The following is a 21,578-nucleotide window of genomic DNA, read 5'->3' as shown; positions in this document are numbered from 1 at the left end:
GAGGAGGAGGAGGGGAGGGAGAGGAAAAACACGTGTAGACCCGATAAGCGGAGTCGGGCTGCTTTGGTCGCTGATTGGGTGCCGCTTTTCTCAACTTACCCCTGGGGAGACCGGAAGGCGGATGCCGCTAAGACTTGCCCCCCCCTCGTCCCCTCCCCTCCCTTGAGAATTTTCTCCAGCCATCCCATCTCTCCCAGCGTGTGTGATTTTTGAAAGGGGATGTAATGTGTGTGTGTGTATGTGTGTGCGTGGGGGTTGGGGGGTTGGGTGGGGGTGGTCTGTCTTTCGAAAAAGGAAGGTTCGATCCCTCCTGGGCTGAGTTGCCCTCCTTGCCTGACTGCTTCTATAGGAGGGATCCCGAGTGCTGCGTAGCAGAGTGAGCGCGCCTGTTACTCGTCCCAGCTTCTGCCAACCTAGCAGTTCGAAAGCACGTAAAAAATGCAAGTAGAAAAATAGGGACCACCACGGTGGCAAGGTAACAGAGTGAGCGCCTGTTACTCCTCCCAGCTTCTGCCAACCTAGCAGTTCGAAAGCACGTAAAAATGCAAGTAGAAAAATAGGGACCACCACGGTGGGAAGGTAACAGAGTGAGCGCCTGTTACTCCTCCCAGCTTCTGCCAATCTAGCAGTTCGAAAGCACGTAAAAAATGCAAGTAGAAAAATAGGGACCACCCTGGTGGGAAGGTAACAGTGAGCGCCTGTTACTCCTCCCAGCTTCTGCCAATCTAGCAGTTCGAAAGCACGTAAAAAATGCAAGTAGAAAAATAGGGACCACCCTGGTGGGAAGGTAACAGCGTTCCATGCGCCTTTGGCATCTAGTCATGCCAGCCATACGACCACGGATCAGCTTTGAAACGGAGATGAGCACTGGCCCCTAGAGTTGGAAACGACTAGCACGCATGTGCAGGGGAACCTTTACCTTTATAGGAGGGATCTAATTTCGGATGGAAAAATTGAGCATGGGAACTACGTTTTCTTGGGAGTATAATGAATGGACCTTTATTGTCAAAAGTACAACCATATGTACATTGAGATTAGCTGAGCCTCCCTTCTGTCTCACCCCCCCAACTCACAGTGACAACAAACCTCCATCTTGTTACACCATGTGAACTCATTGCACGTTGACTTCTCGTGCACGCTGATGTACAATCCAAGATACTAAAAAAGACATCAGAAAACCATTAACCCAGCAGCTGCTCTTTCGGACAGACATTGCAGCAGCGTCTGGGCTGGCTTGGTCTGCTTAATTAAAAGAACTTCCTTGTATATTATGAGCAGTGATGCCTTCCAGAAATGAGTTTTGCCCAGCAGCGCTGCTTAAAGGTGGTTGGTTTGTTTTCAGTAGCCTAGCATAAATTTCTAGTTTAAGAAAGAGCAGGACTAAATAATATTTGCCGAGCCATGCATCGGTTTTATAAAGTTGAACAAGATCATGGATCTTTCTTTATCAATGAAGGAGCTCATAAAGACCTCCTTTTGCTATTCTGATTGAATTATCACCTAGTTATCTCCCACTTATTTTAAATTGGCTAAGGAATTTTGATGATTTGCACAAAATGTTATTCTGAATTTAGATAAAAGTAATGTAGAAAGCTCAGAAATCATGGGTTTGAGGCAAAGTAAATCCATTCTAAGCTTTTCATTCACTTGAGAAAATTCTTGGGTACATGTGCCAGTAACACTTTATGTCCACCATCTACTTTTATATGTTTGTAGAGGATGAGTTTTCATGTATACTACATGTGCTGATTTCTCATCAAGTTGTCTCTGTAGAAAGGAAGTTACCGTATATACTTGAGTATAAGCCGAATTTTTCAGCCCACTTTTTGGGCTGAAAAATTCCACTTCGGCTTATACTCCAGTCAACAAAAAAACTTACCGAGGACTTGTGCGCGGCCGAGGCTTTGGTGCTTCCGGGATCGCGCGCACCTCTCCCAAGCCACCGCCGTCCGGAGACCTGCCGAAGTTTGGGGAGGTTTGGGGAGGTGCGCGCGCACCTCCCCAAACCTCCCCAAACGTCGGCAGGTCTCCGGACCTCCGCGCCCTGCCTGCCTGCTTCTTTCCGCAGCGGAAAGAAGCAGGCAGGCAGGGCGCGGAGGAACGGAGACCTGCCGACGTTTGGGGAGGTTTGGGCGCCTCCCCAAACGTCGCCGGGTCTCCGTTCCTCTGCGCCCTGCCTGCCTGCTTCTTTCCGCAGCGGAAAGAAGCAGGCAGGCAGGGCGCGGAGGAACGGAGACCCGGCGACGTTTGGGGAGGTTTGGGGAGGCGCCCAAACCTCCCCAAACGTCGGCAGGTCTCCGTTCCTCCGCGCCCTGCCTGCCTGCTGCTTTCCGCTGCGGAAAGAAGCAGGCAGGCAGGGCGCGGAGGAACGGAGACCCGGCGACGTTTGGGGAGGTTTGGGGAGGCGCCCAAACCTCCCCAAACTTCGGCAGGTCTCCGGACGGCGGCGGCTTGGGAGAGGTGCGCGCGATCCTGGAAGCACCGAAGCAAGTCCTCGGTAAGCTCCGAGCGGTCACTTGCTTCGCGTCTCCTGAGGGAAGGGGGGGCGACTGGAGCGGGCGTGTTTCCTCGCCTGCTGGGCGCCGCGATTTGCCCGGGGAACGCGCGGGCCCCGAATGGCAGCGTGGAGTGAGGAAGCTGACAGCCAGGGCTTCCCCGAGAGCCGCGGCCACACAGGGTATTCCTGTGTATTCAGGCTTGCAAAATGGCGGATCGAGCCTCTGCTGGCGGCAGAGGCTTGCAGAACGGCGGATCGGCTTATACTCGAGTCAACAACTTTTTCCAGTTTTTGGGGGTGAAATTGGGGGTCTCGGCTTATACTCGAGTCGGCTTATACTCAAGTATATACGGTATGTCTTTCTTAGCTGAATTAGGAAGTCTGTTTAATTATTTTGGTAGTAAAGTATGGGGTTCTTGTTTGTGGTGAGAGCTCCTGTGAATTGGATTGATGAAGGAATGATGAATGTATGCACCAAATGTAGCCTATTGGTTTAAAGAGTTTACATTTTGCATTATTAATTACATTTGTGCCTGATTTATTTTCAGGGGCCAGAGTACAGGCAAAGGACCTCCCCAATCTCCTGTAAGTTGTAGTATAAGCCATTTGGGATTGCTATATCTGATCTGTATGACTTGTGTAATTGCTAGAGATTTGAGGTTTCTACTACCAGTCTTTGCCAATAAATATATTTGCTAGTAGGCTTCAGTTCTTATGTTGCAATGTATGGCAGTGAAAGTTGGACCATAAAAAAGGCTGAGCGCCAAAGAATTGAGGCCTTTGAACTATGGTGCTGGAAAAGACTCCTGCGAGTCCCTTGGACTGCAAGGCGATCAAACCGGTCAGTCCTAGAGGAGATCAACCCTGACTGCTCTTCAGAAGGCCAGATCCTGAAGTTGAAACTCAAATACTTTGGCCACCTAATGAGAAGGAAGGACTCACTGGAGAAGAGCCTCATGCTGGGAAAGGTGGAGGGCAAGACAAAAAGGGGACAACAGAGAATGAGGTGTCTGGATGGAGTTACTGAAGCAGTAGGCGTGAGCTTAATTGGACTCCAGAAGATGGTAGAGGACAGGAAGGCCTGGAGGAACGTCCATAGGGTTGGACACAATTTTGCTGCTAACAACAACAACCTAAGAATTTTTTGATTTATGACGTGGTAAAAGAATTCCTAGCCTAGAATCTTATGTATCTGCTATGACTATAGTTAAAACCATTTCTGTGTCTTTATGTTAATTTGTATATTTCTTTCATTTGCAATTCCTATAATAGCAAAGTATAAATAATATCTGGAGTAATTTCATGTAATAAATTTAGTTCAGATTTCTAATGCTAAATTACCTGTAGATGTAATAAATTTAGTTCAAATTTGTAATGCTAAATTACCTGTAGATTTTCAGCTTAGTGTCATTTGACATGTTGAGGTGCAGCAAAGTCTGCTTACAATTACTTTGGGTTTGTTTTTTTTCTAAATTTGCAACTTTGTTAAGCGTGGAGTTAAATCACTGATAGGCACAATTTTTGTTTTGAAAAAAGAAAAGTGTACTTTTCAAATCAATCTGTATCATAACCACATTATTTTGATTTATTTTGTGACACATATTTGGATGCTTCAATTTTAGATACTGAATTGTGAAAATCCCAACATAATGTTCATTTTCAACTATAGACCCTCTGTCCAAACTCTGTGAGAAGTAGTAATACAGTTTGAAGCTAGGCCAAGCCTCCTATATAATAAGATTCACGAAAGAAGCTCCTTACTGAGAAAACAAATGACATAGTTATTTAAGCCTATATTTGTTACAACAACTGTATACATTTTCTGGAATCTTTCAGTTGCCTACCTAATTATTGGGAGTGTTATAATATTGGGCAATGGCTTACAGATGTCTCGGTGACACTTATTTTTCCATTTCTCCCAGGTTTTTGAGGGTGTTTATAACAATTCCCGAATGCTGCACTTTCTAACAGCAGTTGTGGTGAGTCTCCTGGTGATAAATTAAGAATGTAGAAAGGTAGATGTACAGTTGCATGCTTATAGAGTGGAAGGTACATGATGGGGTGTGTGTGCAGGGATGCTTTGAGTCACAATCTGAAGTATTCCTGTATCCTTTTTTAAAATATTCCTTCCCCTTGGTTCTCTTCCCAGGGATCAACATGTGATGTGAAAGTGAAAAGTGGAAGCACATTTGAAGGAATTTTTAAGACCCTGAGTTCTAAGGTGAATACTTTCTTTGCTGATTAGTTTTCTTAGAATGTTAGCTAACAGGTTCAATGAAGTTTATACCTTAGTTGTACTTAAGTATTTAGCTTTATTTTATATTGAAACTTTGCATACAGGAAGCATCCTTTCTCCCCAAACTTCACAAAGCTTGCTTAAGCAGCCTGTTACTGTGAGATGTCAAGAGTGAACGTCTGGAAATAGATAGTGCTTAAGTGATCAACAGATTGTGATACAACATGTTTTCAGATTTATGTAGTTTTCAATTGTAAGAATAGGCAGCCTGTATTAATTATTATTATTATTATTATTTTACAGTTTGAGCTGGCTGTGGATGCTGTGCACAAGAAGGTGCCTGATCAGCCAGTAGGGCCGAGAAGGGAGGATATTGTAGACACTATGGTGTTCAAGCCTACTGATGTCATGTTAGTGCACTTCCGCAATGTTGATTTTAACTACGCCACCAAAGGTAATACAGCCTTAAAATAACAGAATTGAGGTGTGATGGGAGTACGTCTAAAGGAGAACTTGAATCCTTTCTATCCTGGCCTTTCTTTCTGTTGTGTGTCTTAGATAAGTTCACAGATTCTGCCATTGCCATGAATTCTAAGGTGAACGGAGAGCACAAAGAGAAAGTACTACAACGCTGGGAAGGGGGAGATAGCAACAGTGATGATTATGACTTAGAATCAGATATGGTAAGTAAGTGATATGGCTCAAGTCCTCAAAATAGATTTACTTAGAGCTGCTTCTCTAAACGTTGTTGCAGCAAAGCTACTATAAAGCATTTATCTGTTATTTCAGTCTAATGGCTGGGACCCAAATGAGATGTTCAAATTCAACGAGGAAAATTATGGTGTGAAGACAACATACGATAGCAGCCTCTCATCATATACGTAAGTTAATGATTTAGCCATATATATATATGTGTATATATATTTATGTGAAGGTTCAGGGGAGAGAGCAGTTGGTTTGGTAAGCTATTAAAGTAGAGTCTAGATAGTTTTTCTTTCTTTTTCACGTAATAAATGAGAGTTGGTTAACATACCAGGACTTGTAAGCCTTTGATTAGGTGGTGGAAATCAGTGGAGGAAGACGAGTAGACTGATTGACAAGACAATTCAGAGACAATCATCTCAATTTGTCAGTATTTGTGAATAGTTTCATCCTTTCTCTGTCCTCCGTTTCACCTGTTCATTACAGGCTGTTGGTGGCTATATAGCAGAAATAGTGAAAGTTCTATGATGAGACATGTCCATTGGAATATTATAATAATGCTACCCTTGTACAATAGCGCTTGAGGGTGGATTCCAGGATTCACTTTAGGTGCAGGACTAGAAACTGAGAGACCATTGTAGTCCTCTCTTGGAAGCCAGTTGGATGACTTTGGGACAGAAATACACTCTCGCCCAATTCACTTTGCGGGACTTGTTATGGGGAAAATATAAGGAGAGCATTATGTACGCCTTCTTGAGTTGCACAAAGTAGTGCACAAGATACACGAGATATGGATCTTAATAAATAATGCAGTGAACATTAGAGCTCATGCAAGATGTTCACTTTGGACCGCTAATCAACTCAGTTCTTTATATAGTTAATATATACAGAATGTTTCACTACATTACTAGTTTTTGTTTTGTTCCTAAATTCAACAGTATACAGAAGTAGCAGATGCCTGATTTTTCCATGTTTGTTTGCTTGTTTATTTATAAAATTTATTAGCTGCCTATCTTAACACAAGGTAACTCTGGGCGGCTTATAATCATAGAAGATAAATATAAAAACATAAGTTAAACAAGACAAATGTTATGATCCAATTAAAGATGGGAGTTGGAATATGAATATGTGCATACACAAACATATTCTGTATGTGTGTGTACTCAATTGCTATTTCTTTTTGTGCTGTTATGTAAAACATAAAAAACAAGGAGTAATGGACAAAAACATTAAAGCAGGAAATAAAAGAAAATGTAACTCTATAAATAATCACTGTTCGCTCTTCAAACATTTCTATGCTTGCAAGCCACTCTTGCTTTCTTTGCATCTGAACATCAGTTTATATATTCCCTTTGTTTTTTTTAAATTTCTCCTCTGATTTTTGAGGACTACAAATCCAGGGCATTACTTTCTCAGTCTTCCCCTGCACCCATTCATTCTTGCTTTATATGTATATATATTTATTAAATGCTTATTCATTCTTTCTATTTAGCTAAGCCACCTCAGTGTACTACTTTCATACTGGTTTCTGATTTTTGTATTAAGTCTGCCCATTCATTCTTGACCTTTTTTTTTTGCTTTACTACGTTCAAAGATCTTTCAACAAACATTTACTCTTCTCGGCAGATGTAGTTGACTATATATTAGCAATCTTTTTATCAGTATTTCTAAATTTTGAACGTTTTCCTATCTGTGTCCCCTTCTTTAGGAATATACTCCTAAAGTGAATAGTTTTTATCTCCTGGCTGTAATATTTTGCCATTTATGTGTAACAGGTAGTGGTCCTTCAATTTTTTCCTTTAGATTCTCAGACTACATAATGGCATCGTCTGATCAAAGTACATGTACATTCATATCGCTAACCAACCCTAGCTGACCATTTCAGTTTCACTTTTGACTATGTTGTCATTCCCATTTAAATTTTTAAGTACTCTTTCCAAAATTCATTGACTTTGGTTTTGTCAGTATAGCACCAATTCATACTGTTTTAACATGTTAGTGCTTTTGTTCATAATTAAATCTACATCTTTACTTCATGCACATATTCATCAATGCCTCACAAAATCAGATCAGTTACATGATTCCCCCCCTTTTTAAGTTTCACAATACAGCATGCCTGATTTTCTTCCTTCAGTTGGTTATTTTCTTTGCAGTTTATTCCTCTTATATTCCGAATCAGAATCTTCATATTTCATGGTCAACAAATGATCTCATGTACCCGTTACGGCTTTCATCATTTAAAGCTTTCACATAACACTTTTTTATTACAAGAAGGAGCAAATCTGTTGCTCCATCTGTTTTGTCTGTTAATGGTAAGAACTCTACTGGTCAGTTTGGGCACATTTTGGCCAGTATTGTCACCCAACTAAATCCGATTTTAACTCAAAATGCAGTGTGTGGATTTATTCAATAAGTAATAAGCACCCAGAACTTTATTGGAAATAGTTTTGGATCTGAAATTTATAAAGCCTAGGAAATTCAATCAAAAACTTTGAACTGTTGGGGTCTGAGGTGTCTTTTACCATGTTACAAACGAAGAGGTGTTGGCGTATTTACAATGAAACAAGTTTTTTGTTTTGTTGTTTTGGATAAATCCGTAGAATTTCTTTGCTGTGTTTCCTTCCCCCCCCTTTTCCAATGGGCCGCTTTTTCATGGTAGAGTCCCTCTTGAAAAAGATAACACAGAGGCATTTCGGCAGCGAGAGGCCAGAGCTGCACAGCTGGCACGAGAAATTGAGTCAAGCCCACAGTATAGACTGCGTATTGCGATGGAAAATGATGATGGACGCACAGAAGAAGAGAAGCACAGTTCAGTGCAAAGACAAGTGTCTGGAAGAGACAGCCCCAGTTTGGCTTCCAGGTAAGTTTGCAGCATTGGTGAAACGAATAAAAATATGTATTTAAAATCTGTTCTACTAGCAATGATACCAGCTGTTTTATAATTTGTATATTAGCTACTCTGCATAGCTCAGGCAGCATTTTTTTAGGGTGATTCAAAACTTAATAAAATAACTTTGGGATAGCCAGGTGCCTCTCCAGTTATAAAATGAACACCAGTTGTGGCTAGTTTACCCTACACTGGGGAGGAAACAACACTAAGGTCTCACTGTGACTTAGAAGCTGTTTCACCTGTTGATTGCCAATCTCTTGGCTTCAGATGTTGCCTTGCATTTTGCATTCAGCTTCTTGGACGAGGAAAGTTACGACCGTTTTCTTTCTCCATTGTTCTTAGAAAGTACCCAGCTGTTTCTTTTTGCAGAGAGGGCAAATATATCCCACTTCCCCAACGTGTCAGAGAAAGCTCCCGAGGAGGCATACGCTGCAGTAGCTCTAGAGGAGGGAGGCCAGGCATGAGCTCCTTGCCACCCCGTGGGAGTTCACATCATTCGGAAAGCAACACTGGCTCTGCTCCCGAGCAACGAGGTATCAATGGAGGTGAGGCAGAGGATTGTGGGCTTAAAAGGGAAATACTGGAATGGATTGAAAACGGTCACTTGAACAGGCAGGGAAAAAAAAGCCTTGGTAAAGGTTGGCCCATCTGACTGAAAGTTCACATGTCTCTCTCTCTCTCTCTCTCTCTCTCTCTCTCTCTCTCTCTCCTTCCCCCTCCCTGTGTTTCCTGTTTCTGTTATGATGTAATTTTAAAGTGGAAAAGGATACGATGAAAAGTCAGTCAAGAAGTTTGTTCTGCTTTACTTTTTCCTCTAAAGCAGCGTTTTTTAAAACTTTTTCTCTCAAGGACACTTTCACATTTTTAAAAAAATAATCTCAAAAGAGCTTTTCTTTGTGCGGTTTGTATTTATCATATTAAAAATTAAAATTGACTCATTTGCTGTTACGACAATTTTAAAGTGGAAAAGGATACGGTGAAAAGTCACAGTCAAGAAGTTTGTTCTGCTTTACTTTTTCCTCTAAAGCAGCGTTTTTTAAAACTTTTTTTTCTCAAGGACACTTTCACGTTTTTTTTAAAAAAAAATCTCAAAAGAGCTTTTCTTTGTGCGGGTTATATTTTATAATATTAAAAATTAAAATTGACCCCATTTGCTGCAGCTACGATTAGTCATGATTATTGTTTGACGGGATTTTAATATTGTATTTTTCAACATAGGATGGCAAATGATTTTGGATTTCAAGGAAACCTGACAAAAGTCAATCTGGGGGACCCCCAGGGGTTTTAGGACCACACTTTTAAGGAACACTGCTGTAAGGGGAAAAATGCATTTTGAAATGAGATTGAGAAAGTTGAACAGCATGCCTATAGAGGATGACAGCAAAAAAAATAAAAATTCATGCGAGGGTCAAAACTGACATGGGCAACTTGAATTGGGGAAATGTTGGGTTGAAGGGGTTCTTCGGAAACCATTGGCTAATGGTGTTGATCCTGTGGGGAGATAAGAAACTGGTCTGCATGCCATGCAAAAATGGTTACCGTATATACTTGAGTATAAGCCGAATTTTTCAGCCCACTTTTTGGGCTGAAAAATTCCACTTCGGCTTATACTCCAGTCAACAAAAAACTTACCGAGGTCTTGTGCGTGGCCGAGGCTTTGGTGCTTCCGGGATCGTGCGCACCTCTCCCAAGCCACCGCCGTCCGAGACCTGCCGAAGTTTGGGGAGGTTTGGGGAGGTGCGCGCGCACCTCCCCAAACCTCCCCAAACGTCGGCAGGTCTCCGTTCCTCCGCGCCCTGCCTGCCTGCTTCTTTCCGCAGCGGAAAGAAGCAGGCAGGCAGGGCGCGGAGGAACGGAGACCTGCCGACGTTTGGGGAGGTTTGGGCGCCTCCCCAAACCTCCCCAAACGTCGGCAGGTCTCCGTTCCTCCTGCCGATGTTTGGGGAGGTTTGGGCGCCTCCCCAAACCTCCCCAAACGTCGGCAGGTCTCCGTTCCTCCTGCCGACGTTTGGGGAGGTTTGGGCACCTCCCCAAACCTCCCCAGGTCTCCGTTCCTCCGCGCAGACCTGCCGACGTTTGGGGAGGTTTGGGCGCCTCCCCAAACCTCCCCAGGTCTCCGTTCCTCCGCGCAGACCTGCCGACGTTTGGGGAGGTTTGGGCGCCTCCCCAAACCTCCCCAAACGTCGCCGGGTCTCTGTTCCTCTGCGCCCTGCCTGCCTGCTTCTTTCCACAGCGGAAAGAAGCAGGCAGGCAGGGTGCGGAGGAACGGAGACCCGGCGACGTTTGGGGAGGCGCCCAAACCTCCCCAAACGTCGGCAGGTGTCCGTTCCTCCGCGCCCTGCCTGCCTGCTTCTTTCCGCTGTGGAAGGAAGCAGGCAGGCAGGGCGCGGAGGAACGGACACCTGCCGACGTTTGGGGAGGTTTGGGCGCCTCCCCAAACCTCCCCAAACGTCGGCAGGTCTCCGTTCCTCCTGCCGATGTTTGGGGAGGTTTGGGCGCCTCCCCAAACCTCCCCAAACGTCGGCAGGTCTCCGTTCCTCCTGCCGACGTTTGGGGAGGTTTGGGCACCTCCCCAAACCTCCCCAGGTCTCCGTTCCTCCGCGCAGACCTGCCGACGTTTGGGGAGGTTTGGGCGCCTCCCCAAACCTCCCCAGGTCTCCGTTCCTCCGCGCAGACCTGCCGACGTTTGGGGAGGTTTGGGCGCCTCCCCAAACCTCCCCAAACGTCGGCAGGTCTCCGTTCCTCCTGCCGACGTTTGGGGAGGTTTGGGCGCCTCCCCAAACCTCCCCAGGTCTCCGTTCCTCCGCGCAGACCTGCCGACGTTTGGGGAGGTTTGGGCGCCTCCCCAAACCTCCCCAGGTCTCCGTTCCTCCGCGCAGACCTGCCGACATTTGGGGAGGTTTGGGCGCCTCCCCAAACCTCCCCAAACGTCGGCAGGTCTCCGTTCCTCCTGCCGACGTTTGGGGAGGTTGGGGCACCTCCCCAAACCTCCCCAGGTCTCCGTTCCTCCGCGCAGACCTGCCGACGTTTGGGGAGGTTTGGGCGCCTCCCCAAACCTCCCCAAACGTCGGCAGGTCTCCGTTCCTCCTGCCGACGTTTGGGGAGGTTTGGGCGCCTCCCCAAACCTCCCCAGGTCTCCGTTCCTCCGCGCAGACCTGCCGACGTTTGGGGAGGTTTGGGCGCCTCCCCAAACCTCCCCAAACGTCGGCAGGTCTCCGTTCCTCCGTGCCCTGCCTGCCTGCTTCTTTCCGCAGCGGAAAGAAGCAGGCAGGCAGGGCGCGGAGGAACGGAGACCTGCCGACGTTTGGGGAGGTTTGGGCGCCTCCCCAAACCTCCCCAAACGTCGGCAGGTCTCCGTTCCTCCTGCCGATGTTTGGGGAGGTTTGGGCGCCTCCCCAAACCTCCCCAAACGTCGGCAGGTCTCTGTTCCTCCTGCCGACGTTTGGGGAGGTTTGGGCACCTCCCCAAACCTCCCCAGGTCTCCGTTCCTCCGCGCAGACCTGCCGACGTTTGGGGAGGTTTGGGCGCCTCCCCAAACCTCCCCAGGTCTCCGTTCCTCCGCGCAGACCTGCCGACGTTTGGGGAGGTTTGGGCGCCTCCCCAAACCTCCCCAAACGTCGGCAGGTCTCCGTTCCTCCTGCCGACGTTTGGGGAGGTTTGGGCGCCTCCCCAAACGTCCCCAGGTCTCCGTTCCTCCGCGCAGACCTGCCGACGTTTGGGGAGGTTTGGGCGCCTCCCCAAACCTCCCCAGGTCTCCGTTCCTCCGCGCAGACCTGCCGACGTTTGGGGAGGTTTGGGCGCCTCCCCAAACCTCCCCAAACGTCGGCAGGTCTCCGTTCCTCCTGCCGACGTTTGGGGAGGTTTGGGCGCCTCCCCAAACCTCCCCAGGTCTCCGTTCCTCCGCGCAGACCTGCCGACGTTTGGGGAGGTTTGGGCGCCTCCCCAAACCTCCCCAGGTCTCCGTTCCTCCGCGCAGACCTGCCGACGTTTGGGGAGGTTTGGGCGCCTCCCCAAACCTCCCCAAACGTCGGCAGGTCTCCGTTCCTCCTGCCGACGTTTGGGGAGGTTTGGGCGCCTCCCCAAACCTCCCCAGGTCTCCGTTCCTCCGCGCAGACCTGCCGACGTTTGGGGAGGTTTGGGCGCCTCCCCAAACCTCCCCAAACGTCGCCGGGTCTCTGTTCCTCTGCGCCCTGCCTGCCTGCTTCTTTCCACAGCGGAAAGAAGCAGGCAGGCAGGGCGCGGAGGAACGGAGACCCGGCGACGTTTGGGGAGGTTTGGGGAGGCGCCCAAACCTCCCCAAACGTCGGCAGGTGTCCGTTCCTCCGCGCCCTGCCTGCCTGCTTCTTTCCGCTGTGGAAAGAAGCAGGCAGGCAGGGCGCGGAGGAACGGAGACCTGCCAACGTTTGGGGAGGTTTGGGCGCCTCCCCAAACCTCCCCAAACGTCGGCAGGTCTCCGTTCCTCCTGCCGATGTTTGGGGAGGTTTGGGTGCCTCCCCAAACCTCCCCAAACGTCGGCAGGTCTCCATTCCTCCTGCCGACGTTTGGGGAGGTTTGGGCACCTCCCCAAACCTCCCCAGGTCTCCGTTCCTCCGCGCAGACCTGCCGACGTTTGGGGAGGTTTGGGCGCCTACCCAAACCTCCCCAGGTCTCCGTTCCTCCGCGCAGACCTGCCGACGTTTGGGGAGGTTTGGGCGCCTCCCCAAACCTCCCCAAACGTCGGCAGGTCTCCGTTCCTCCTGCCGACGTTTGGGGAGGTTTGGGCGCCTCCCCAAACCTCCCCAGGTCTCCGTTCCTCCGCGCAGACCTGCCGACGTTTGGGGAGGTTTGGGCGCCTCCCCAAACATCCCCAGGTCTCCGTTCCTCCGCGCAGACCTGCCGACATTTGGGGAGGTTTGGGCGCCTCCCCAAACCTCCCCAAACGTCGGCAGGTCTCCGTTCCTCCTGCCGACGTTTGGGGAGGTTTGGGCACCTCCCCAAACCTCCCCAGGTCTCCGTTCCTCCGCGCAGACCTGCCGACGTTTGGGGAGGTTTGGGCGCCTCCCCAAACCTCCCCAAACGTCGGCAGGTCTCCGTTCCTCCTGCCGACGTTTGGGGAGGTTTGGGCGCCTCCCCAAACCTCCCCAGGTCTCCGTTCCTCCGCGCAGACCTGCCGACGTTTGGGGAGGTTTGGGCGCCTCCCCAAACCTCCCCAAACGTCGGCGGGTCTCTGTTCCTCTGCGCCCTGCCTGCCTGCTTCTTTCCACAGAGGAAAGAAGCAGGCAGGCAGGGCGCAGAGGAACGGAGACCCGGCGACGTTTGGGGAGGTTTGGGGAGGCGCCCAAACCTCCCCAAACGTCGGCAGGTGTCCGTTCCTCCGCGCCCTGCCTGCCTGCTTCTTTCCGCTGTGGAAAGAAGCAGGCAGGCAGGGCGCGGAGGAACGGAGACCCGGCGAGGTTTGGGGAGGCGCCCAAACCTCCCCAAACGTCGGCAGGTGTCCGTTCCTCCGCGCCCTGCCTGCCTGCTTCTTTCTGCTGTGGAAAGAAGCAGGCAGGCAGGGCGCGGAGGAACGGAGACCCGGCGACGTTTGGGGAGGTTTGGGGAGGCGCCCAAACCTCCCCAAACGTCGCCGGGTCTCCGTTCCTCCGCGCCCTGCCTGCCTGCTTCTTTCCGCTGCGGAAAGAAGCAGGCAGGCAGGGCGCAGAGGTCCGGAGACCTGCCGACGTTTGGGGAGGTTTGGGGAGGTGCGCGCGCACCTCCCCAAACCTCCCCAAACTTCGGCAGGTCTCCGGACGGCGGCGGCTTGGGAGAGGTGCGCGCGATCCTGGAAGCACCGAAGCAAGTCCTCGGTAAGCTCCGGGCGGTCACTTGCTTCGCGTCTCCTGAGGGAAGGGGGGGCGACTGGAGCGGGCGTGTTTCCTCGCCTGCTGGGCGCCGCGATTTGCCCGGGGAACGCGCGGGCCCCGAATGGCAGCGTGGAGCGAGGAAGCTGACAGCCAGGGCTTCCCCGAGAGCCGCGGCCACACAGGGTATTCCTGTGTATTCAGGCTTGCAAAATGGCGGATCGAGCCTCTGCTGGCGGCAGAGGCTTGCAGAACGGCGGATCGGCTTATACTCGAGTCAACAACTTTTTCCAGTTTTGGGGGGTGAAATTGGGGGTCTCGGCTTATACTCGAGTCGGCTTATACTCAAGTATATACGGTACTTGCTCCACAAGAGCACAAGATGTTAAATTCTGAATTATTTAGAAAGAAATGAACTACTAGTAACAATGACAAGCCGTCCTCCTTTTAACAACATTGAGACTGGAATTTTTGTGGATAGGCAAAGTGGTCTCATTAGGCAAAACATCACCTGACTGCATCACTTAGCAATCACAGTTCTAGTAGTCCCAGTTGTAGTCATTAGACGAGGACCTCAAGCTTGTGCCCTGTTGTGCTTTGCCTCCACTTCAACTCCTCTCCCATCTCTGCCCTTTAGTGCCTCAGCAGTAGCAGCAGGGGGAAGATTTATTTTTATTTATTTATTTATTTGTTTTTATAAACCGCCCTTCTCCCGAGGGACTCGGGGCGGTGTACAGAGTAAGGAAGGTATACAGATTGAACAATAAAAAACAATAGTAAAAACAAACTGGGACCCCAATTAAAGCTGTCAGGCCAGGCCGGACTGCTGGAACAGGAAGGTTTTTAAGTCGCGCCGGAAGGTGCGGAGGTCGGGGGCCATCCGGATTTCGGTTGGTAAGCTGTTCCAGAGGGCTGGCGCACCCACTGAGAGGACATTGGAGGGGGGGAGGGGGATTGCAGGGCAGCCAAAAGGGCAATGGTACGGGTGGGTGAAGTGCATGGCGCAGTGTAAATGCAGTTGCACTACCAAGCACCCAAAGTTTGATCATATGACTGTGGGGGCACTTCAGTGCCCATAGCCTAAAGGGCTGGTCATAACTACTACTCATTCAGTGCTGTTGTAACTTTAAATGGTTGCTGAATGAATGGTCATTAAGCAAGGACTACTTGCACCACCAATACAAATTAGGTTAGGTTTAGGGAAGGGGTCACTTCCTTGAATGAGGAAATGATCGACGATCTGTCTTCATTGCAATATTCTGGTTCAGGCTACCAAGATAGGTTGATGAGTAGAAGGGAAGGGTGGGATGAATAGTATGGACAGATTGAAATCACAAAGGGTATCAGACCATCACTAGGGGGGGGGGGAATGGAAGGACGAAGATTAGCACGTGTTCTGGAGAACAATAACAATAAAAGAAGGGGAATAGCATTTTGAATGGTAAAGAAAATGCATAACTAAAGTTGAAAGTGACGCAGTTTATAGCGCATAGGATCAATAAAAAGATTCTAAATTGAAGGGAGTGAAGAAGAAAGGAATAGATGTAGTGCAAATGGGGAGAAAATAGATTTGAAGCCTCAGTAGCCTATGAAATGCCTCAGAAAAAAAATTGATCTAAGGCTAATTTCTGACTCTTGCGACAGTGACGTTGCGTTGTTGGTCTTCGCAAAGTGCGTTCAGCGAACGTGCTTTCTGAAAATTAAAAGAAGCAGTAACGATACCAGTGACAACTTTGTTCAGTTTCGCTGTGTCTGAAGCAGGCCTCTACCCTGCCACTGATTTCATGTTCGCTTTCAGTTGCCCCAACTCCGTCTTGCTACGTTACAACCTGGAACCAGGATGGCTGCATCTCATGATGATTCCTTGTGACCTTTCTCTTTACTTGCCTCTCTTCTTTGGTTAGGCTGCCACCGTTTCCTGCTTCTTCCCATTCGTCCCCCACATTTGTACAGGCCGTAGGGCCAGTCACCTATCCACATTCATTAGTTTGCCTCCTGTAGATAGGTCGCCTCGGACAAGGGTTCCGGTTGGTGCGTTGACTTAAATCACCATTCAGTTATTTTTAAATGTCTTGACCGGTCCGAATTTGGAAATGCCAGTTGCAACGAGGCGGCTGCTAATTTCGTCGGCATGGTGGAATTGTCATTGTTGGCTAGTAGGGGGAGCGCCATAGATTTCAGAGGAACATTTTGTTTTGTTTACGTGTGTCTGGTTTGATTCATCACCCCTTATGGCTGCTTTGTTTTTAGGTCCGTCTAGAATGTCTCCAAAGTCTCAACGACCCAATCGAGGGGCTAAGAACATGTCTTCCCCAACCAGCCGATCCATGGAAGTCTCTGCTGCATCTCCTACAGGTAGAAGAAAGAATAAGCAGCAAATCTGATGTCTTTTTTTTTCTTCCTTTGTGAGGGCCTTGATTATTTTCCCCCCATCTATTAGCCCTCATCTAATGCATCTTTGCTGTTGCTGTATTGTATAGTGGGCCGCCTCTATGCTCCCCGTTCACCGAAGTCTGCCTCAACTGTTCCAGTCTCTTCCCAAGACCCCCCTGTGGGACCAGCTATCCCTATTGCTCCTGCATCGCCTTCCGAGTCAAGGACTACCCTGGAATCGAGTGCTTCCCCCACCCCACCTTCACCCAAAGTCCCAGCATCTATCCCAGTAGCTGCAGTTGAAGGTAGGTACTTAAACTGGGAGGTAAAGCAGGTCTTGTTGATTGCCAGTCAACAAAGAAGGAACTAAGGATGGACTTAAAACAAAGCAACCCATAGGTGTTAGCTGGCCAGAGAATCCCAGCTGTGCTGCACAAAAACCCTCAGTCAGCGTGTCGTACGATTTACAGGGTTTCTGAGAACATTGAGGACTTTGTTTAGATTTTTGAAACTTGCTGACTTTGGGAGGATTGCCGACTTGTAAACTTCTCTCGTGGTTTTTTTTCCTTCCTTCCTGTTTTTTACCCTAGTAAGAAAAAAAATTGAGATTTTACCATTTTTCAATAAACTTGATAGGTTTGATCAGCTGAAAACGTTTTTAAGAGAGTAGAACAAATTCTTGTCTGCCTGGAGGAGGAGAGTAGGGGATTTGAACAAATTGCGGGGCTCTTTGGGAAGTTGCCGTACTTTCCAGGTGCATTTCAAGCTTTTGTTCCTCTTTCCTTGCATACATTTTGCTTTCTAACCCTTTCCTTCCTCTTCTAGTTAAAGAGGTGCCTAGCTCTGCCACCAAAGAAGGCGGCAGGACTGTAGAAGTTATGGGGCCCTCAGATTTGGTCAAGCAGACTAGCAAAGGTTTGTTTCTTTTGTGTCTTTGAGCTTTTTCCTTATTACTCTAAAAGCCAGATTGGAGTTGCTTTGCATGTTTTATATATTTTGCACGTTGCTGTTTTTTTTTCAAAATTGTCAGCTAAGTCAGGCAGAGTCTACAGATAAGAAGGCAAATTCCTTGTGTGTACAATCACACTTGGCCAATAAAGAATTCCGTTCTATTCTAAAAGTAATGAACTAAATAGTAATTAATAAACTCAGAACTCGCTTAGATGACTTTGAGCCAGCTGCTTCATCTCAGCGTAACTCATAGGATTGTTCTGGGGATAAATGAAGGAAGACTTGATTACTCCCCAATAACATCACCTTGCTCATTCAGAAAAGTGGGCTATAAATACAAAATTGAATAATCACTGATAAGTAAAAAAAAATAAATCTTAACCTGGTGCGTATAATTTAGTTGGCCACCGAAACCAATGTCGTCTGGATTTATAGGAATGTAGCTCTCCTAATCCTCACCCAATTGTTCTCCTTTAATGTTAGAGAGTTCCAGGTTTGAGAAAGCTTAACAGAACTTGGAGATTGATACTAAAAAGCCCTTCAAGTTTTTGAGTTCTTAACTCTTCTGATTGTGACAATTGCGCTGCTCTAGGTCTCCAAAATGAACAGAAGAGGAATCAACTCGAGGAGTTGAGGAAGTTTGGAGCCCAGTTTAAGGTGAGCACATTCTTTTTAAAAGGTAAAGGTTCCCCCGCACATGTGTGCTAGTCGTTTCCGACTCTAGGGGCCGGTGCTCGTCTCTGTTTCAAAGCCGAAGAGCCAGCGTTTGTCCGAGGACGTCTCCGTGGTCATGTGGCCGGCATGACTAGACGCCAAAGGCGCACGGAACGCTGTTACCTTCCCACCGTAGTGGTCCCTATTTTTCTACTTGCATTTTTTACACGCTTTCGAACTGCTAGGTTGGCAGAAGCTGGGACGAGTAACAGGCGCTCACTGCTACGCGGCACTCGGGATTCGACCGCCCAAACCGCCGACCTTCTGATCGACAAGCTCAGCGTCCTAACCCACTGAGCCACCGCGTCCCCTACATTCTCTTTATTCCCCTTCATTTAAAAAGGGAGGATAAAAAAAAACATTGAGCACTTTTAAAATAGAAAAATAAAATAAAAGCAGTTTTTCTGATCACAGTTGCTTACCCCATTTCTCTTTCTAGTTACAGCCCAGCTCCTCTCCAGAGGCCACCCATGACCCCTTCCGGCCAAAAGAGTCCCTTGAAGGGAAAGGAAAAGACAAACTGCCAGAGGTGTTGGCTGGGGCAGGCAGCTCGTGCGAAGGGTCTGAAGAGTCTCCCAAGCCCAGCCTGGATTTCTGTGAAGGCAGCAGCAAGGAGGAGAAGGGATCCCCTGAGGGCATGGAGCGCCAGACCCAGACAGCCAGTCCTCTGGGTAAAGGGGAAGCAGAGGACAAGGAAGATGGTCCTGTCTCAGAGTGAGTCTTGGGGGGGAACCCCGGGGTACAGGTAGTCCTCGACGTGCGACCTCTCAGTTGAGCCCGAAATTTCTGTCATTAAGCAAAACGTTTCTTAAGCGGGTTTTGCTCCGTTTTGTGACCTTTCTTGCCCCAGTGGTTAAGCAAATCAATGCAGTTGTTCAGTTAGTTATTTATTTAGCGTATGGCTGGTCACACACAGAATTAAAAGCACTTCATATTTACAAGTTAGAACAGTTAAAACATTTTTTTTAAAAAAGAAGCAATTATAAAACCTAAGAGGAAAACAGAAATAACATTTCAGAGTTTAATGTTGAGTTTGGAGATCCAGTCAGTAGCTGCCGTTGTTATGCAGAGGAAATCCTTAAAATCTCCTGGGTATCTTCTATTAGTGCATTCCCTCACTATATGCTGGATACTCTGTCGGGGAGCCCCGCAGTTAGTTCAGTTAGTAATAACACTCGTTAAGTGATTCTGGTTTTCCCATTGACTTGGCTTTTGTCAGAAGGTCTCAAAAGGGGAACCCATGACCCCAGGACACTGCAACCGTCATAAATACGAGTCAGTTGCCAAGTGTCTGAATTTTGATCATGTGACCATGGGCAGGGCTTTTCAACCTTTTCACCCATTGTACCACCTTTAGGAAATGGCAACATCCGAATACCACCAGTCGCCTAGCAAGGTGTCAAAAACTTGACCAAAAAAAAAATAAAGGAAAAAAGTGATGAAGTACATGTAGTCCTCGACTTACAACAGTTCGCTTAGTGATTGTTGGAAGTTACAATGGCACCGGAAAAAGTGCCCCCCCAAGCCACAGCCGAGCAAGACACCTGCCTGCCCGCCCGGTGGCACTCTTTGAGGTTTTCATTGTTGTGAGCATTTCTGTTGAGGATTGGCAGCAGGGGTGGGGTGGGGGGGTGTTTGGTTTTTATTTCCCCCCTCTGCTGGGTGGTTGCAGCAGGTTTTGGTCATTTCACATGACCCTGGGACACTGTGACTGTCATAAATATGAATCAGTTGCCAAGTATCTGAATGTAAATCACAAGACTCTAATATTCCAGCTGATCAGTGTTTCTTCTGGGCTCAGCAGAAGCGCCAGGATCAGCGCCGAGCTCCAGCTGGAGCCTGGCACTGATCCTGGCGCTTCTGCTGAGCCCTGACAACCCCGAAGAAGCGCTGATCCTGGCATTTCTGCTGAGCCTTGACAGCCCTGTAGCTCCAGCCATCTCCCGCTCGGGCTTGTGTGGTGTTACCACCGGTTCAGCTCATTCCCCTCCCCTGCTACCACTTTTCTAGGAGGGTCGCGTACCACCTGCCAGGTGCCGTACCACTGGTTGAAAAGCCCTGACCGTCACTTTTTTTCAGTGCTGCTGTAACTTTGAACGGTCCGTCAATGAACTGTTATAAGTTGAGGACAACCTGTAGATAAGACTGCTGCATGTTTTATGTTCCTGTCTCATTTCCATTATACTCCCATCCAGGCAGGTGAAGAAATCAACATTGAATCCTAATGCAAAAGAATTCAACCCCTCAAAGACTCTTCTTTCTGTGGTGCGTAACTAGCTCTGGGACTAATGTGGGTTGATGGGGTGGGTTTTTTGAGGGGATGACAGCATGTTCAGTAATCTCATAGCTGCTTTCATCGTTAAATATCTAACCATTGCTGCCTTTTTTCCCCCCCCAGAACAAATCAACAAGTACGCCTACATCACCGGGGCCACGCACCCATTCTACACCCTCCATCCCGGTGATTACACCGGGGCAAAGTGGCATGTACAGCACACAATATATTTCTTACATCCCACAGATTCACATGAGCCCAGCTGTGCAGGTGAGGTGGGGAGAATGATACCTGAACGGTCCTATCTTTGCACTGCAAATTATTGCTTTCTTTACAAAGTGTTATCAGGCACGGTAGTAAGGATACCGTTAGAATTAATTATGTTTACTGCTATTCTCTGCAGACACCTCAGATGTACCCTTATCCTGTTTCCAATTCTGTGCCCGGACAGCAAGGGAAATACCGAGCTAAAGGTGAGGAGATTCTTGGCCGGAGGATCGTTGATCGTGGGAAATTTGCCTGGAAGGCTCAACTGTTCAGCCACTTGGAGGAGAGGAAAAAAAACAGAAAACCACGAGTATAAATGGCTTTTCTTAACCCATTTCTTTTTCCTGAACAGGGTCTCTACCTCCCCAGCGTTCAGACCAGCACCAGCCCACCTCAGCTCCTCCCATTATGCAAGCAGCAGCAGCAGCTGCGGGACCCCCTCTTGTAGCTGCAACTCCATACCCTTCGTACATCTCCTACAATCCCCAACAGTTCACAGGACAGCCTACTATGATGCAGCCCATGGCCCACTATCCCTCGCAGGTGGGGACAATAAATTTATTATTTATTTATTTATTTAATTTGTATACCGCCCTTCTCCCGAAGGACTCAGGGCGGTGAACAGGGCAATACATAATAAAAAACAAGATACAAAAATTAAAAGTAATTAAACAGCAATGCCCGTAAATAAATTAGTACACATTAAAAAGTTAAAACCGATTTATAAAACCCAACCCCATCCCATCAGGCCAGGCCAGCTTGTTCAAAAAGGTAGGTTTTGAGATCGCGCCGGAAGGAGCGGAGGTCAAATAATTCAAGGGAAAACAGATAGGTGTGTTTATCTGTTTTACTCA

At 48.0% G+C, this 21,578-nt stretch overlaps 1 protein-coding gene across 4 annotated transcripts in view; it reads left to right on the top strand.

Annotated features, from left to right (window-relative positions):
• Positions 1 to 21,578, top strand: part of LOC308676603 (ataxin-2-like protein) — a 28,292-nt gene that overhangs the window by 1,505 nt on the left and 5,209 nt on the right. The window contains exons 2-18 of one of the 4 annotated variants that reach the window (XM_081342506.1): positions 3,046 to 3,082; positions 4,420 to 4,476; positions 4,647 to 4,718; positions 5,037 to 5,187; positions 5,292 to 5,416; positions 5,523 to 5,614; positions 8,095 to 8,295; positions 8,668 to 8,858; positions 16,395 to 16,499; positions 16,625 to 16,822; positions 17,343 to 17,432; positions 18,061 to 18,125; positions 18,622 to 18,896; positions 20,378 to 20,447; positions 20,581 to 20,727; positions 20,861 to 20,930; positions 21,077 to 21,267. In XM_081342506.1, the coding sequence (XP_081198632.1) occupies positions 3,046 to 3,082; positions 4,420 to 4,476; positions 4,647 to 4,718; positions 5,037 to 5,187; positions 5,292 to 5,416; positions 5,523 to 5,614; positions 8,095 to 8,295; positions 8,668 to 8,858; positions 16,395 to 16,499; positions 16,625 to 16,822; positions 17,343 to 17,432; positions 18,061 to 18,125; positions 18,622 to 18,896; positions 20,378 to 20,447; positions 20,581 to 20,727; positions 20,861 to 20,930; positions 21,077 to 21,267 (2,137 nt within the window). Of the gene's footprint in view, positions 1 to 3,045; positions 3,083 to 4,419; positions 4,477 to 4,646; positions 4,719 to 5,036; positions 5,188 to 5,291; positions 5,417 to 5,522; positions 5,615 to 8,094; positions 8,296 to 8,667; positions 8,871 to 16,394; positions 16,500 to 16,624; positions 16,823 to 17,342; positions 17,433 to 18,060; positions 18,126 to 18,621; positions 18,897 to 20,377; positions 20,448 to 20,580; positions 20,728 to 20,860; positions 20,931 to 21,076; positions 21,268 to 21,578 lie in introns of all 4 variants that reach the window. The other 3 variants (XM_081342508.1, XM_081342505.1, XM_081342507.1) reach the window with 3 other exon arrangements.

Source organism: Vipera berus (assembly GCF_964194415.1).
Source record: "Vipera berus genome assembly, chromosome: W".
In the NCBI taxonomy this organism is placed as follows: Eukaryota; Metazoa; Chordata; class Lepidosauria; order Squamata; family Viperidae; genus Vipera; species Vipera berus.
This window is presented reverse-complemented; position numbering and strand designations above follow the sequence as displayed.